The 19,238-nt window shown below is 36.8% G+C and overlaps 1 protein-coding gene across 2 annotated transcripts in view; it reads left to right on the top strand.

Moving 5' to 3' along the window:
• The window catches only part of CLDN10 (claudin 10), a 145,982-nt gene extending 126,980 nt beyond the window's left edge, over positions 1-19,002 (top strand). For both annotated transcript variants that reach the window (XM_072622109.1, XM_072622108.1), the window contains 2 exons: positions 17,539-17,646; positions 18,665-19,002. In XM_072622109.1, coding sequence (XP_072478210.1) covers positions 17,539-17,646; positions 18,665-18,788 — 232 coding nt within the window. In that variant the 3' untranslated portion in view covers positions 18,789-19,002. The remainder of the gene's footprint in view (positions 1-17,538; positions 17,647-18,664) is intronic.
• The last annotated feature ends 236 nt before the right edge of the window (positions 19,003-19,238 follow it).

Below are 19,238 nucleotides of genomic sequence, written 5' to 3'. Positions count from 1 at the left end.
TTTCTAGATCCTCTGCCAAGCCACCTCTGCTGATTGTGTCATTTTAAATATATATTAAAAAAATGGTAGCCTAGAGAAGTTAAATAACTTGCCCAAACTGACATAACTAGGTAGTAGCAGAACCAAGAGTATAGATCAGGTCTCTGACTCTCAATCCAGTGTCCTTTCCATTATGCCACATTTCTTTCTTTCATTAGAACCAGAGAAAAAGTGGAGGTTGGGGAACGCTGTCTCCAGAACAGTAATAAAACATGCAATTGTCTGCTTTCTTACTTCTTTCATGGATAGAAGCAAGGGCAGGAAAAAAAATAAACAGAAAAGCATCACAAGGTCCTATAAATTACCCACAGTAGGGTAGGTCTTATTACAGATTATCTTCCATTTTAATAGGTCTTTTCCCTTAGCACATTAACGCAGAGAAACTATCAAAAACAACTTGGGGGAGGGGGAGTGTCCAAATCTGTGTTTTCACAGTGAAAGGGAATTTCTGTTGAGGAATCTCCTCACCATACAGATCACCTGTTTTAGAGTTGCCTAGGAACACAGTGGTTTGCCCAGGGCCACACAGTGAAAGGACTAGATCCCAAGTCTTCCTGACTGCAAGGAAGTTGGCTCTCCTACCAAGCAAAATCACTCTTTTCTACATAATTCCATGACTGTGGTTACAATTTCCTCTAACTACTTCCAGCTTATGTGTATGTGGATTGGCATGTAACAAGAGTTTAGCAAGAGCTTTAGGACATAACCACCAGCTGAGTGGTTATTTAAGTTTCTTTTAAGAAAATGCTTATTTGCAGTGTGATAACCAAACTTTGAATTACATCTGACAGCTTCATTACAGATGTAGTCCGGCTCTTGGGTTTTTATATAACAAGAGCTGAAACTTTGATATGGATTCCTAGGGCAAACCTAGGCAAAGTAGGTTGTGGTTATCTTAATCCAAAAATTTGCAAAGGCCTAAGTCTAGTATGTTGCTTCAGGAAAAATAGCAGGTGTCGTGTATAAAGCCTGAGGAAAACAGAGCTGGGTAGTAGAGGTGACAATATAAACAATATATCTTTTTTTGATATATGCATATATTTTAAGTTTGTGGTTGTTCATTCTTCAATTTCATCTTGTACTTGGGAAGGTCTATCCTCTTCATCAATCTTTTGGATAGCATTTCAAATTGGGTTTTTTTTTTAAGAATTTTAACTTGAGTAAATCCTTGAATTTTGATATTTCATCATGAAATTTTATTCTTTTTTTCTTTCATCTTTCTTCCTTCCTTTCATTATAGACTACTCTTCTGCCTTATCATTCCAAACATACTCATTCAGTGTCTTGAAAACTTTTTCTCAGCTCTTTCCTTTAAGCTGTTTGAGTTTAACTTCCTTCTTTTTGCCAAAAAGAAAAATAACAAAACCACAGCCTCCCCCAAAATACTTAATAAAAATTTCCTTCCTGAAGCTTACAGTAACAGATACCTCTCAGCATGATTCATCCATTTCAATGTGTTGAAATGCATTACATTATGCTCATTATTGATTAGTCGTCCAAACCACTAACTTCCTGAACGTCTTCTGTTATTTTTATTTAAAGAAGCTATTCCAGGAAGTAATTGATTGACATCAGCAAACTTTCCCAAATCACCCCCTCCCCGTGTAATCCTCTTTCCTTCCCTTTCCATTTTTTCTTAATGTTTCTCGTAATTTCTGTGTTTGGACTTCAAAGTTTCTCTGCAGCTCTTTTCAAGAGAAGTGTTTGCGACTCTTCTATTTCAATAAAGATCCATTTCCCCTCCCTGTAGGATTGTGCTCAGTTTTGCTGGATAAGTTATTCTTGGCAATAAGCCTGTATTCTTTTCCTTCTAGAACAGTATTCTAAGCTCTACACTTTTTATAGTTGTTGCTCTTGTCATTCAGTAATTTCAGTCATGTCTTTGTGACTCCATTTGGATTTTTCTTGACAAAGATACTGGATTGGTTTTCCATTTCCTTCTCCAGCTCATTTTACAGATGAGGAAACTGAGGCAAACAGGGTTGAGTGATTTGCCCAGGGTCACACAGCTGGTAAGTGTTTGAGGCCAGATTTGAACTCACAAAGACAAATCTTCTGAACTCCAGGGCCAGTATTCCTCTATCCATTGTGCCACCTAGCTGCCTATCATGGGCTCATCTGGGATTGAACCTGGGACCTCTTTCACCGAAAGAGAGAATCATAGTGGCTCCTAAATCATATGTAATTCTAATTGTGACTCTGTGATACTTAAATTCTTTCTTTCTGGCTACTTGTACTTTTTATTTTTCTTTGATCTGGAAGCTCTGGATTTTGGTTTTCATGTTATTGGGAGTTTTTATTTGGGGATTTCTTTCAGGAGGTGACCTGTTTTTACTTTTAAGATTTCTTGAAATATGATATCTCTTTTTCTTCTTTGATTTTTTTTTCTCCTCAATCTGTTTTCAAGGTCACTTTTGTTTTGGCTATAAAATATTTAGATTTCCTTCTGTTTTTCCTTTCTTTTGTCTTTGTTTTACTATTTCCTCATGGAATCATTGGCTTCTATGCGCTCCATTCTAATTTTCAGGGAGTTTGCTACTTGGGCAGAGGTTTGCACCTTTTGAGTTAAGCTAATTCCATTTCTAATCCTTTCTTCCATATCTCTCATTTATTTTCCATTTTTTTCCAGCTTTCTCGTTTCATTGATAAAAAATATTTTTAGAAAACTCTTTTTGTAATTCTTGCTTCATTTCTTCAGAAATTCTAATTGAAATTGCGTCCAAACTGTATTTTATTTGAGGCTTTGCTGGCAGATGTTTTGGAATCTTTTCCTTTTTCTAGTACCTTTAGGGTCTGTCTCTGCTCTTTTGTTGTTTAATATTTTTCTATCAAAGACTTAGATAAAGGTATAATGATTATCAAATTTTCAGATAACACAACGCTAGGAGGGCTAACTAGTATGTTGGATGATAGGGTCCCCAAAGATCATGACAGACATCAATACTGAGTTAAATATAATAACCCTCTTCCCTCCAAGGGCCCCTCAGCACGAAGAGCGCCTTCAGGCTTTCCTGTCCCTACGTAAGCTCTCCCGCTGCATAGTTTGCACGTGAATACACATTTTTTTCAGTTATCATGTTTATCCCCTACACAAAAGTAATTGAGTTGACAATTGATACATGATTGATAAGATTGTATACTACCACATGAGTATTAATCATAGTTATTAATAAGGGAATGTAGAGGTGTATGTTAACTCTGGCCATTAAAAAAGAAAATCAGTTATGACTACAAGCCTTCACAATTTATGAATTTTTATAATAATTATTTCTTGAGGTGAAAAATTCAGTGGACATTATTTAAAGAATTGCAATGGTAGAATAGAAACAACTAAAAAAAAAGAAAAGAAAAGAAAAAAAGAAACAACCAGTGATGGTAGAGACCTTCAGAGTTCATCTCTTTACTTAAGGTAGGTGTTCTGTAACCTGAACTAGTGCTTGAGTCCCCAGGTAGGGGGGCCACTTTTCTAAGTGCCCCTACAACCTTTCTGAGAGTCTCATTCATCCCATCAAAAGGATATTGTATTGATACACACAAGATAGAGCAAGGGAATCATTGAAAATGGTTAATATTCTTAAAGACCTCATTATTTGTGTGTAAGTCAATAAACAAGATTTATTAAGTGCCTCCTCATTTGCCAGGTATTCTGGGAGGCAGTATGGAAACAATTACACAAGGAAGAAATTTCTGTTTACATTCTGTTAGGGGAGAGAACATCTGCATGTGTAAGTATGTAGATACAAAAGAGATAAGCAGAAATACAAATAAAAAATAAATGCAATTGGAGAGAGAGAGGGAAGGAGGGAGGAGAGAGAAAGGAGAGGGAGGAAAGAGAAAGGAGAGAGAGAGAGAGAGAGAGAGAGAGAGAGAGAGAGAGAGAGAGAGAGAGAGAGAGAGAGAGAACCAGCAGATAGATAGATGATCATGAAAGGCTTTCAGTAATGTTCTACATCCAAGGAGTACTGGATATAAGACACTGGATTAAATGGTAACTAAGTGTGTGCCTTTAGTAATTATATGTAACATAGGTTCTCAAACATTTATAAAAAAAGTGAAACATTTGAGTGAATGCCTACAGCTTGGTGCAGCCCATGTAATACTGATTCAAGATTTAAGTCCCTTACACACTAGCTTATAGAGGGTTTTGTAAATACTGTTTACCTATGATGGAAATTTCACTTTGTTTAGATAAAAATATTAAAAAAAAAAAAACCCTAAATGCTGTTTCTCCATTATACAAGCTGTTAAATGCTGAAATTTGATCTTAAATGGATACATTTTTATGAAAAGGGAATACTTGCCCTATAATTTAATTGATATAGGGAACTTTCAAATGAGTAACTTTCTCTACCAATACAGGTTGACAGCTTCTCTGTATTTGATAGTCTTAGCAGACTTGAGCACTAGAGTAAGTGATTTACCCAGGGTTACACAGCTAGTATGCGTAAGAGGTGACATTTGGATCTGGACCTTCCTGCCGCCATGGCTAACTCTCTATCCACTATGCCATACTGTCCTACCACATCATTTTATGGAGCTTGGACTTTTTAAAAATGTCTTTGGTTCATTTGAGAAGATTAAGACATTTAATAAAATCATAGATCGAGGTCTTCTAGGCCTCTAGGGCTCTTAGACATCCTCTTCATCTATTTAATAGATAAGGCAACAAAGGCCAGGGAAGCTCAGTGCCTTGCCTAAGATCTCATAGCTTGCATCAGGAGCAAGACTATGTCTGCTGACTTCAGAGTCTGTGCTCTGTACATCATACCACCAGGTCTCTATAGCTGGTGCCTATATTGGTCAGATCAAGCAGATAAGTGACAAGGATTCAAGTTGTTTTGTCTACGTAGACACATAACCTTAGGGACTTAGGAAATATTCTAGATCCAGAGTTTTTATTGTGAGGAAACATCGACACATGCACATCTTTTCAAATGGGTCCAATTATGAAGGCCTTGGGGATCGAAGAAACCTCTGTCCTTCTCAATAAGTGGCAGAAAAACACATTGTACAGGCTTGTTCTCAATCCTGATAGACCTCATGCTACGGCCCTCGATTCCCATTTGATCTCCGATGTGTGCACAGACATTTACTGTGTGTACTGTATCATCTTTGCAAATTTGGCAGAAAGGTGGCAATATTTACTTTGAAAAGAACATAAGGCTCCTTGGCTATTGTTCTGTTTCTATGGGGGTTAAAGGCTCAGCGAGGTGAACTCCCCTTAATGAGAACAAGGGTGTTTGGTGCTAGGAACGTACAAATAAGAGGGTAAAGCACCATTTTTATGAACCGATTCCCACAGGTTAACCACAAGGCTGACGTAGGGGGGGCTGGATTACAGATCGTGGCAAGATTAGGGTTGTAGTAGTTGTGAGGATTCCAGTTGTTACAAAAACCCATAACCACAAGACTTTTGGATTTTTCCAAGAACAAAGTGCAGGGCTCTAAAAGGCAGCCTAACTCACTGAGCCAGTAGGTTGCTTATGATGAGGACTTTGTCCTCTCATTATGGCATGTTCAAACTGAGTTTTTGAGATTGCTTCTCCAAGAAGAAATTCAGTCTCAATTCAATTTCATTATAGTGGTATCATTTAGCTTTTTTTCTCTATAGAAATACATGCACATATATATTATGTATGTCTTAATGATTTACCAACTCTATGCTTTGGTGACATGCCTTGTGTTTCATTTGCAGAAACAACTTTTAGTTACCTATATTAACTGAATATAAGAATTCTTATAATCAATCCAAAATGGAGAAAAATCCCATAGTGTTTTCTATTTGGCTATGGAATGGGGATTTGTCCTGACCCAGGACAGCCTGAGAAAAGTTGTTTCCAAATCATTCTTTTAAGAGATTTGACTTTCGCATATATTTGGATAGATGGATGTTGCTAGAGTGTAAGTCTGTCTCTGAATAGCAACCACAAAATTAGCTTTTGCAAAATACCATAAGCAAGTCATTGTGAGCTGAAATTGCTGGTGATTACACTTCAACAAAATGAAGAAATGCCTCTGAAAGAAAAAAAAACCTATCAAAAGATATAAAAGCCTTTGTTTATATATGCACTAGTAAAAAGGAGTTGAAATATATAGCATAGTAAAAGGGATAAAGAAACTCATGCCTGACTTACCTTTTAAGAGAAGGAAAAGTCAGCAAGGAGCTAACCCATTTAAAAACTTTTTCATTTGTGATACGGGGTTTCTTCATCAGAATTCTAGATAGGGAATATGGAATGATTCTGGGTTTGAAACTGAATCCAGGATTGGTAACTTGAAAGAAAAGTCACATTTCATAAGTAGGATCAAGGGATTTGTTTCAGAACTGCAAAGGACTTTACCAGTTGTCTAGGCCAATCATAGGTGAATTAGTATCTTTAATCCAGTACCATGATTTCATTGATACAGAGAATTGTCAGTGAGGAAATTCCCTCTATCAGTAGAGATCAGCAGTCACTCTGCAACTTAAGTCTTTGGAGAATTGCCTAGAGTACCAAGAGACAGAGGGCCATGTTCAGGGTTACAGAGTATGTAGGAGAGATGGGACCTGCACTTCGATCTTCCTGCTTCTGAGGCTAGCTCTTATCTATTGAGTAAATGTATTTGAGTTCATTTGGGCCAACCTTTGTGATTTAATTTAATACAATATAATGCTGCTTCAACTTGCCTTTTATGAAATGACATGTTTCAAATACTTCATTTCGGCCAGCTGTCTCCTTTTTGTGAACTGCCTTATACCAGGCATGCTGCATGTGGTCAGGAGGATTATGGACATTTCATTATCTGAACCTGAATAATCCTTTAACCCACATCCTTTACACAGGGATTATTCTTTGCATCCCCTAGGCTAAACTAGGTAGTACAATAGAATTCTGGAGTCCAGAAAATCTGTATTCAAATTCAGCCTCAGATACTTGGCAGGGTAACTGCCCAAATCACTTAACCACCATCTGCTTTAATTTCCTGCATTGTACAGGGATAATAATAGCATTCCTATCTCTTAGAGTTGTGAGGATCAAATGAGATATTTATAAAGTGCTTAGCACAGTACTTGGCATGTAGTAGGTGCTTAATGAACACCCTTCCTTTCCCTTCTTTTTCCCTTTCCCGTCAGTGCCCCTGATCTGTACTGTTTGGGGAAGGGACCCTGTGTCCAGTCCATTGCCAAAGATGCCAGCTTTAATGCTTCTCAGTTGTGTATGAAGGATGATAATAATGTTGGGCAATGTGCAAACTTATGGGTTTTCATTCTTTTGAAATGGGGTGGATGATTGCCCTAATTTTTTTAAATTTAGGATTCAGGTTCATTCCTAAACTTTCAGACCTATTCAACTCCTGTCTCCTTTGAGTGACTTAGATCTCTCTTACACAAATAATGCAAGAAGGCCAGGCAGGAAGGAACCGGTCAGAAACATTAATTGGTCACTCCCTTTGTGTACAGAGTACAGGACAGGACAATCTGCAAGGTCTGCACTCCCAGCTAGAATGTAGGCCTAGAAAATGCCAGCCAGCCAGCCCTGATTATTCCGTGGTGGCCCCTAAATCCCTTAATCCTTTACCCACTTCCCTAGGAGAAATTGGCTTCATGTTCCAGCTTGGGAGTACTGCCAGTACTGATCTCCCTTTCAAATTAGGAAGACAGGCTGGGAGATAGGATGTGCCCTGCCCTTTTCAGAACCACAGAGCCAGGCAACAGTGAAGCATTACTCTACCAGGTCAGCTCATGGGAGCTGGGTAGCTGTGACAAAGTAAGACTCAGGAGAGTGGGAGTGTGTAAAAGGCAGAAGGCTAAGGTCGAGTTCATGGTTTGGTGGGGATGAGACTGCCATAAGAGGCAGTAAGTAGCTAAGGCCAGGAAACCCCCTGTGCCTGTCTTTTGCTCCTTACTTTCCCTTCTTCCCTGTGTCCTCTGTCCATTTCTTCTCTTTTCTGCCTTTTATATTTTTTCCCTTGTACCATCTTTTCCTTTTCTCCTCACTGATTCTTTATCTAAAGAACAGTAATAGCACCTACTTAGTCCTTTAAGATTTGCTAAGTATTTTACCTATATTATCTCATCTGATCTTCACAATACACCTCTGAGGTAGGTAATATGGTTATCCTCATTTTACAGATGAGAAAATTGAGCCTAAAAAGAGGTTAAGTGAATTGCCCATGATCACATAGCTATTAGTATTTGAGGCAGGATTTGAACTCAGATCTCTGATTCCAGGTCAAGCATTCTTTGATATTAAACTCCTCATTTATTCTAGTGACAATATTTCTCTTTGCTTTGACAAGTGAGATAAAGCAGAATAGGTTGTCCATAGGGTCTTTTGTCTTGCCTGGATAGTCTTTGGATCAAAAAGAAATCCCTACTCTTATTCTGGACAGATATGAAGACACAGATATAATCAATTGAGATTTTAGATAAACAGACACATATATACATACACATACATACCAACACACACACACGTGTGTATATATACATGCTATACATACATGTGTGTATGTATACACGTGCATACATATATGTGTATATGTACACATATATGTATGTGCGTATATATGTATATACTTACATAAATTGTGTTGTGGTGGTGGTGGTATCTGTCCTTTGTTCTTGAAGAGGACCGTGACACCAGGGAGATGATGACATGACTTGCAGTTGACTTTGATTTGAGTGAGGAAGGGCTGTGCAAAGTCACCAGCCTCACTTTCTCCTCCAGAGCCATCTGGCCCCAGTGGCCAGATAATCATCAGGATGACTGGAGATGGCCCAGGATGCAATGGGAGACCTTGGTCCTTTTAAGCTAAGATGTTTCCAGGTTCTCACTTTGAGTGAGGTAATGCCCATTCAGTGAATAGGCCTCTTTAAGAAGTGAGTCAAAGGATGACCCCTTTAATTAAAAAACAATCAAACTGGGAGGGGTAGTGCTTGGGTAGGGACCTATTGTCCAATCCATGAACTCCAGAATGAATGGCTCTGGAGGAGAAAAGTGAGGCTGGTAACCTTGACCTCACTCAAATCAAAGTCAGCTGCAAGTCATTTCATTATCTCCTTGATGTCAATGATCCCAACCTGTGAGTAATCCAAGCTGCCTGAATGGGAACCCAGTCAGTTAGGTAACAGCTTGTCATCTCTCTCTCCCTCTCCTCTTTTTCTCTCCCTTTCCCTCTCCTTCTCTCCAAAGGAAGGTAAATTTTGATTGATACCCAAAAGCTGCCTAGTGCATTTGGGGTTGACTGCCTAGATTTCTTTCTTAAAAACCAAACCTTAAGCCTAATTCACTCTGGAGCTCATAGATTATATACCAGGTCCCTGCCCAACCTCCACTTAATGGCTATTTTTTGGGGCCTCCTGGTTCACAGTGAATGTAAATAGTTCCTGTTTCTTTTCTGGCCAGCAACCTGAGGGTCTTCTCCAAGTTTAATTTTTTTTTTTTTTTATTAAAGGGGCCATCCTTTGACTCACTTCTTAAAGAGGCTCATTCACACACACGCACGCACGCACACACACATTTTATAAATAGCTATTTGTATGGTTCCACAGTTTGGTTTACACAAGAATGATTCTAATTACATTGTTTAGGATACTTGTCTGGCAATGAAATAGAGTTGGGTCTTTTGTTTGCTTGTTTTACCGGTATGAAAAAGAGAGAACACACAAATGACTAATATCCTTTAGATACACAAACCACATTTGTATGGAGGAGCACAGTACGTATTCTCCATTTCCACTTCCCATAACCAACTATTCCACCCCACCCATGATTTTGCCCTTACCCACAACTGGCTTACATCCATATTCATGAATCTGGAGATTCCTTTATCAGATCATAATCTTCTTGTATTCCACCTCTCCCTCTTCCTTACTACTCCGATTCTTTGTCCTTTTATCTATTCTAACCTTATTCTTTATCTGCACTGCAACCTCCAATTCTTCTCCTCAGTTCCTTCCAAGGTCATCACTCAATACATTCTCTTCCCTTCTCCATCTTAACTCCTTGATGAACCAATTCAACTTGATAAAGTCCTTTTCTCTCTTTATCTTGGTGAAGATCTTGCCCTGCCAATGACCATTCTTAAATTATTTCCACCATGCACTGCCTTCACTCTTGCTCACATGCCGCTAAATGAAGTTGGAGAAAAACATGAAACCATGAAATCACTACAAGTTTATGTTATGAGATCTCAACTGTACTTATTGTGGCAAGGTAGTCCTTTTACACCCCCTAATGCATTCACTATCCCACTCATCACAGCAGTTTTTCTAAACCTTTTCATCCTCTTTGTATCCCTTCTCCCCCACCTTCTTGGTGGAGAATCTTGCCTCATGTTTCACCAAAAAAAAAAAAAAAATGAGACCATATGCAGAGAGCTCCCTCTTTTCCCCTTTCCCTCATCTCACATCACTCAGGTATTTTCTGCCACTACCTGCTCTTTTACCACATCTAACCTCTATTTCACATGAAGAAGGGGCCCTTCTCCTTGCCAAGGTAAGCCCCTCTATATGGACAATTGATCCCACTCATTCTGTGTTCTCTAGCAGATTTCTCCCTCTTATCATCCCTGCTCTCTCATTCATCTTCAACCATGCTTCTTTTACTTCCTTCAAACATGACCATGTCTTCCCCATCCTCAAAAAACCTTCACTTGATCCATCCATCCGTACTAGTCATCATCCTTTCTATCTCCTCCATTTTGTGCCTAGATTCCTTGAGAAGGTTGTTTGCAATAGGTGGCTCCACTTCCTTTCCTCTGTCAACTCTTTTCAATCTGATTGATAATCTAATTATTCAACAAAAAAATACTCTCTCTAATGATATCTGAATTACCAAGTTTAATGGCCTTTTCTCAGTCTTTATCCTTCTTGATTTCTGCAGTTTATGACACTGTCCTTTCTCTTGGATGTTATTTGCTCTCTTTTAAAAAACTTTTATTTATTTTTATGTTCAGTAAATTCTCTTCTTCCCTCCACCTGTTGAGAAGGCAAGAAATACAATACTCATACGTATGAAGTCATGCAAAACATATTTCTACATTAGACACACTGCAAAAAATAAATTAAAAAGAAAGTGAAAAAAATTATCCTTCAATCTACATTCAGAGTTCTTCAGTTTTCTCTGGAGGAGGGATAGCATTTTTATCACCAGTACTTTGAAATTGTCATGGATCATTGTATTGATCAGAGTAGCTAAGTCTTTTGTGGTTGGCTATTGTTAGAATACTGTAGTTACTGTGCTCAGAGTTCTTCTAGTTTTGTTCATTTTAGGTTCATCAGCTCATGTAAGTCTTCTAGGATTTTCTGAAACTATTCCCTTCATCATTTCTTATAGCACAATAAAATTCTATCATAATCACATATGGTAACATAGTCAGTCATAGTTAATAGACAATCCCTTACTTTCCAATTCTTTGCCACCACAAAAAAATACTGCTACAAATATTTTTGTACACATATGTCCTTATCCTTTTTCTTTGCTCTCTTTGGAGTATAGACCTAGTAGCAATATTGCTGGGCCAAAAGGTATGCACAATTTTATAGCTTCTTGGGCATAGTTCCAAATTATTCTCCAGAATGGCTGGGTCATTTCATAACTCCACCAACAGTTCAATAACATGTCTGTTTTTTTCATATCCCCTCCCGCATGTTATTTTCCTTTTCTGTCATGTTAGCCAGTCAGATGGGTGTGAATTGATACCTCATATCTGTTTTAATTTGCAATTCTCTATTAGTAATTTAGAGCATTTTTTTCATGACTATAAACAGTGCTGATCTCTTCTGAAAACTGCCTGTTCATATTCTTTGACCACTTATCAATTAGGGAATGATGCATATTTTTATAAAATATATTATAAGCAATATATAAAAATATATAAAATAATATTCTTATAAAATTGACTCCGTTTTCTATACATTTAAGAAATGAAGCCTTTATCAGAGAAACTTGCTATAAAAATTCCCCACCCCTCCCAGTTTTGTGCTTTCCTTCTAATCTTAGCTGCATTGAGTTTTTTTATTTGAAAACTTTTTAATTTAATGTAATCAAAATTATCCATTTTACATCCTGTGATTGTTTCTATCTCCTGTTGGGTCTTGAATTCTTCTCTTATCCATAGATATGACAGGTAATTTTGTTCATAGTCCCCAATTGCTTATACTATCACCCTTTATGTCTAAATCATGTATGCATTTTGAGTGTATTTTGGTGTGTGGTGTGAAATGTTTTACTGTGCCTAGTTTCTGCCAGACTGCTTTTCAGTTTTCACAGCAGTTTTTGTCAAACAATAAATTCTTGCCCCAGTTGCTTAGAACTTTGGGTTTATCAAACACAAGGTGACTGGGGTCATTTTCTTCTGAATATTATGTACCAGATCTATTCCACTGATCAACCACTATTTCTTATTCAATACCAGATTGTTTTGATGATTACGATTTTGTAGTATATTTTGAGATCTTTTACTGTGAGGTTGCTTTCCATTTTTTTATTGATCTTCTTGAAATTTTTTACCTTTTGTTCCTCTATATGAATTTTACTATTTGTTCAACTCTATAAATTAATTCTTTGGTAGTTTTATTAGTATGGTACTGAATAAATAAATTAATTTAGGTAGAATTGTCATATTTATCACATTGTATCAGCTTGCAGGTGAGCAATTAAAATTTCTTCAATTGTTTAGATCTGTCTTTATAAGAAAAATATTTCATAATTGTGTTCATATAGTTCCTGGGTGTGACTTTGCAGGTAGACTCCAAAATAGCATATATTGTCTGCAGTTATTTTAAATGGAATTTCTCTTTCAGTAGCTTCTGGCTGGATTTTGTTAGTAATAAAAAGAAATGCTGATGATTTGTGTGGGTTTGTTTTATATACTTCAACTTTCCTAGAGTTAATCATTTCAACTAGTTCTTCAGTTGATTCTGTAGGGTTCTCTAAATATATCATAATTTCATCTGTCCAAAGTGATTGTTTTGGTTCCTTGTTGCCCTGTTCCTATTCCTTTAATTTCTTTTTCTTGTCTTATTTTGGTAGCTAGTATTTTTAGAATTATGTATATATTTCTCAGTTCAGACACTTGACACTCACTAGCCGTGTGACCCTGGGCAAGTCATTTAACCCCAATTGCCTCATCCTGGGTCATCTCTAGTAATCCTGATGAATATCTGGTTACTGAATTCAGATAGCTCTGGAGAAGAAGTGAGGTTAGTGACCTGCACAGCCCTCCCTCACTCAAAACAGAGTCAAGTGCAAGTCATGTCATTATTTCCCTGATGGCATGGTCTTCTTCAGCAATGAAGGACGAACACATATATTAACTAAAGGGGATATCCCTGAACTCACTTCTTATAAAGAGGCCTATTCACTGAATGAGCACTGCCCTACTCAACGTGAGAATTCAAAAAGACCTTAGCTTCATTGCATCCTGGTCCATCTTCAGTCATCCTGATCTATATCTGGCCACTGCACCCAAATGGCTCTGGAGGAGAAAGTGAGACTGGTGACTTTGCACAGCTCTCCCTCATTCCAATCCAATTCAATTGCAAGCCATGTCATTATCTCCCTGATGTCATGGTCCTTTTCAAGAAAGGAGAAACCATAACCACACACAGCAGTGGTAATAATGGACATATTTGCTTCACCTCTGATTCTATGGGAATCATAGAGTAGTAGTTTATCACTACTACAGATAATATTTATCATTTTTAGAAAACTCCACTTATTCCTATGCTTTTTAGTGCTTTTTTTTTATAGAAATAGGTGCCATGTTTTGTCAAAAGATTTTCCTACATCTATTGATATAATCATGATTTTAATTATTTTTGATGTGGTCAATTATGCTTAGTTTTCCTAATATTAAACCAACCATTCTTGGTATAAATCTAGCCTGGTGATAATGTATGATCCTTATGATTTATTGTTGTAATCTCTGTGCTACTATTTTACATAAAATTTCTGCATCAATATGTATTAGGAAAATTGGTCTGATTTTCTGTTTGTTTGGCTCTCCCTGGTTAGGTATCAAAACCATATTTGTATTATAGAAGGAATCTGATAGGACTCTTTCTTTGCCTGTTTTCTTTTCAAACAGTTTACATAATATTAGAATTGTTCTTTAAATGTTTGGTAGAATTTGCTTGTAAATACATCTGATGCTGCAGTTTTTCTCCCTTAGGGATCTCATTTATGGCTTGCTCAATTTTTTTTTTCCAAATTAGGGTATTAAGCATTCTATTTCCTCGTCTTTTAATATGAGCAATTTTTATTTTTATAAATGTTTATTTCATTCAGATTGTGTTTTATTGGCATATAACAGGGCAAAATAGTTCCTGTTGTGATTTCACCTTCATTGGTTGTGCATTCACCTTTTCCATTTTTGATCCTCGCAATTTGGTTTTCTTTTTAAAATCAAATTAGCCAACAGTTTACCTGTCTTATTAATTTCCCCCCATAAAACCAGCTTCTAGTTTTACCTATTAGTTTCATTTTTTAACTTTATTTTAATTTCTTCTATGATTTTCAGGATGTCCATTTTGGTGCTTAACTGAGGATTTAAAAAATTCTTTTTCTGGTTTTTTTAGTTGTACACTCAATTCATTGATCTGCTCTTTCTCTTTTATTTATGTAAGCACTTAAATATAAAACAATTTCCCTAAGTACTGGTTTTGCTGCACCTCAAATTTTGCCATGTTGCCTCATTGTTGTTATTAATGAAGTTAATATTTCTATGATTTGTTCTTTGACCCACTCTTTCATTAAGATTTCATTTTCAATTAATTTTTAGTCTATGCTTCAAAGATCCATTATTGAATGTACTTATTATGCTCTGAAAAGGGTGCATTTAATATTTGTTTTTCTGTACTTCTTTGTGAGGCTTTTATGCCTTAATACATGGTCAAATTTTGTGAATCTGTCATACACAACTGAGAAAAAAGGTAGGTGGACCTCTTTCTATTTCCTTTGAATATTCTCCAGAGGTCTATCACATCTAACTTCTTAAAAATTCTATTCATCTCCTTTTTTTATTTTATGGTTACATATATCTAGATCTGAGAAGGGTAAATTGAAATCTCCCGCTAGTATAGTTTTACTGTCTATTTCCTCCAATGATTCATTTAACTTTTCCTTCAAGAATTTTGATGCTGTGTCACTTGGTGCATGTTTTAGTATTGTTACTCATTGTCTATGGTACCTTTTAGCAAGATGTAATTTCCCTGGTTGTCTCTTTTGTAGGTCTATTTTGGCTTTTGCTTTGGGATCATTATTGCTACCTTTGCCTTTTTTGTCGGATGAGACATGAGGTTTTTATTTTGACTCTGTGTGTTTATTTCAAGTGTGTCTGTTATAAACACCATTCTAGTGACTCATCCATTCTGCCACTGTCCTGTTTTCTGGGTGAAATCATCCCATTTGCATTCATAGTTATGATTACAAACTGTATGTTTCTCTCCATCCTATTCTCTTCTATTTAGCCTTCTCTTATTTTTACTGTTCCATCCTCAAGTCTATTTTGCTTCTGACCACTGCCTTTCTTCCTCAATCTACCTTCTCTCATCCCACTCCACTCTCTTACCTCTTTCTTTTAGCCTTTTCCCCTCCTATTTTTCTCTTAAGATGAATTTCTCTACCCAGCTCTGTGTGTGTGTGTGTGTATTCATTCATTCTTCCCTTTTTTAACCAGTTCAGATGAGTGAAGTTCACTTTATGATGGACAGACTCCAAGGAGGTATTTTGCTCTATGTAGTCAAATGCTTTCTTGTAATCAATGAATTAGAAGTGAAATCTTTAAATTCTCAACATGTCTGTCCATTGTGTGAATCTCTATATATGATTAATTGTATAAAATTGTAAAAGCTGGCCTATTCCCTTTTCATGTTTTATTCAAGTTCCCCTCTATGTATGTTCTCAGCAAGATTTTATAGAGAATGACAAAGCAGGTACATGGGTGGATGTATTCATGTATTTTTGGTCCCTTTTGGGGGGTAAAAGCATCATTCATAATATTTTCTATTCAGATTTATTAGGCATCATCAGAGATGCTACAGAGGAGATTTATACATCTGGTGGGTCATCAGGCTTCATAATAGCTAACATCCTTTCCAGTAGGTCAGTAAACATCCTGAGTTCAGATCTAGCCTCAGATGCTTCCTAGCTGTATGACCCTGGGCAAGTCACTTCGCCCTGTTTGCCTCAGTTCCTTCATCTTTAAGATGAGCTGGAGAAGGAAAAGGCAAACCATTCCAGTATCTTTGCCAAGAAAACCCTAAATGGGATCACGAATAATCAAACACAACTGAAAAGCAACTCAACCACAGCATTCACATGTGCTAGGGGATACAAATAACCCCCAAAATACCAGCACCTATTTACAAGGAGCAAAGTATAACAAGGGAGACAATAGTAACTCTGTGGCAGATGGTGTAGTACAGTGGAAACAACATTGAGTTTGGAGTTAGAGGACTTGGGTTCAGAGGCTAGCTCAGCCACTTACTACCCATTTGGCCTTGGCCAAGTCACTCAGTCTCTTTAGACCTCAGCATCTCCAGCTGTGGAAGACAAGGCTTGGACTTAATGTCCTCTAAAATACTTTGTAGCCCAAGATATATCATCTTATGAACTACTATTTATGTAGCTTTAAGATCTCAGGGCTTTACTCATGACAGACCTGTGAGGTAGGTACCATTTTACAGATGATATAGACTCATCAAGGCAACTTGCCAATAGGCACAAAGCCAGGTATTGGGCCAGGATTCAAGTCCAGGATACCTGATTCCAAGTCTGGTACTCATCACCTATCACCCCAAGATTCTTTATTCTCATTCTGACTTGGGAAGTTAGGAAATGGAAAGTGAACTTTAGAAATTGGTTAACTCTGACATTCTTTAAATGTCCCTTAATATTTTTTTTCTTTATTGGTCTATCACTTCTTTCTTTTCTCACTAGCACTTCCACTTTACAGTTCTGTTTCATACTGCTCTTCTCACGCTCTCTTCCGGTCAAAGTGACCTGTCAACTGTTTTCAACATACATCTTACATCTTCAACCTTTCTGCCTTATTCTAAGGAGTCTTCTAAATATCTTCTCATCTCCACCTCTTAAGAATCGGTCCCTTCAAAGCATAGCTCAGTTGTCACCAGTCATGAGGAGGACTTTCCTGATCCCCACAGTTGTAGGTTATTCTTTCCCATTCTCCTTTTGTATATTTTTATATTTATTTATGTACATATATCACAACAGTAGAATGAAAGTACTTTTGTATCCTAATAAAAATGTTTATTGAATTGAACTGATTTAAGTTAGAACCTCTGTCACTAAGATGACAATATACTCTTTCTCCTTTAAAAGTGATGATTGTTCCAAACAAAATGCAAATGCTAGAAAGCCTCATATAAATTATTCCAACTCACTTTCTTTGAGGAGTATAATTTAATAATTCACCATCAGCGTTTCAGATCTAAAATGTAATATATTTTCAAAATAAATAATTCAAAACTCATGTCATACTTTTCGGCAGATATGAACTAGGAGCTGCTTTGTTCATTGGATGGGCAGGAGCTTCACTCTGCATAATTGGTGGTGTTATATTTTGCTTCTCGATATCTGACAATAGTAAAACACCCAGGTAAGAAATGTAGACAACAATGATCTATTTGAAAAGTCCAGAATTGTTCTGCTTATTACTGCCTGTGTGTGTCACCATAGGTAAATCTCTTAACTTCCCTGGATCTCAGTTTCCAATCATCAGTAAAATGAGGAGGCTTGGGCTGGAATTCTTAAGTTCCCTTCGATACTTCTGAATCTGTGATACTAGGATTCTAAATTACATGTGAAAAAGCGAATTGTATATAGTTAATGTAATTCTCTAAGAGAAACTCTACAGCATTAAATTTGGAAAGGTTGTATATAAGGAGGCAAGAATTTTAATAGATTTGCTCGGCATATTTAATAGATTAAGTTAATAGTAGCAATCACTTGAAACTTCATTTGAAGACTGTGTTCCTGAAATTATATAAGATCAGCTGTGTGCTGTGTAAATCTTTAATAACAGTATTGATATAAAGGTTACTAAATTTTAACATACAAAAATAATCTTAAGTGTGAAAAAGCCCCTACAGGGATAGGTTCTCGTACTGGACTCTCTATCCCTGACCTAGAGAGTCCAGTAATCTTTCCCACTTCCATCAACCTTCCACAAGATTGGTGAGAGAGATTCTCCGGTCAAGATGTCAGCAAATCTTTCTCTTAATTCAACTAAGACGAGGTCAAGAGGAAAAGCCTTACTTAGAATTGAAAGGTAACAACAGACAGAGAGGTTGATAAAATCATAGCCATTATTTTGGCCTAACCAAAACTCATTTTTTTTACAACAGAGACAAACTATTGATAGAAACTGCTAGTATCTTCTTGACTATAGGATGGATAATGTGTGCTTAAGAGTTGGGAAAAGCAGAGGCAAGAATGCTAATAAACCCCAATGAGATATCTTTAAATGCTTTCTGGATTTCAGTATTATACAGAAATGCCAAGGAAATATGATCTGAGTTATTCATTGAAAGAAAAGGGAAATAACTATCTCCCCTCCCCTTCCCCCATCCCCAGATATAGGTTATAATATGCACAATTGTTTTCTTGCCTTTCAGAATGGCATATACATACAATGGAGCCACATCTGTTTTGTCTTCTCGGACAAAGTACCACAGTGGAGAAGGAGATTTTAAAAACATAAGCCCTCCAAAACAGTTTGATAAAAATGCCTATGTCTAAACAGCACTGCTACAAATCACAAATCCAAGTTTGTCATTAAAATGTGAACTGTTCATAGAATGATTTCCATCAAGGATCCACTGTAATTAACACAAGCTGTTTTAAAAATATGAATTGTAGCATTGTGGATGTAAATTTTCTTACATACTTATGTAATAATCATTTTCTGTTGCAGCTTTCTTATAAAAAAATAAACAGGTTTACTTACCAGGTATTTTAATTGATTGATTATAATACCTAAAATATGGAATACTTTGTTAAATACAGGTTAGCCCATAGGTATAGTATTTTCAAGTTAACCTTCCAAGTAACTCAAATAATGAAGGCTTTGACTTTCTGTTCATTTAAAAGAAAACTGAATGTACCTAAAATCTCAACTACTTGAAGCTGGCTCCCACCCCCAAACAGTAAGTGCTTAATATTGTTATTTTTTCCTCAGTCTCCCTTCTC

The sequence above is a fragment of the Notamacropus eugenii genome, chromosome 6 (genome assembly GCF_028372415.1).
Source record: "Notamacropus eugenii isolate mMacEug1 chromosome 6, mMacEug1.pri_v2, whole genome shotgun sequence".
Taxonomy (NCBI): Eukaryota; Metazoa; Chordata; class Mammalia; order Diprotodontia; family Macropodidae; genus Notamacropus; species Notamacropus eugenii.
Note: the sequence above shows the minus strand (reverse complement) of the source record. Positions and strands in the feature narration are given on the sequence as shown.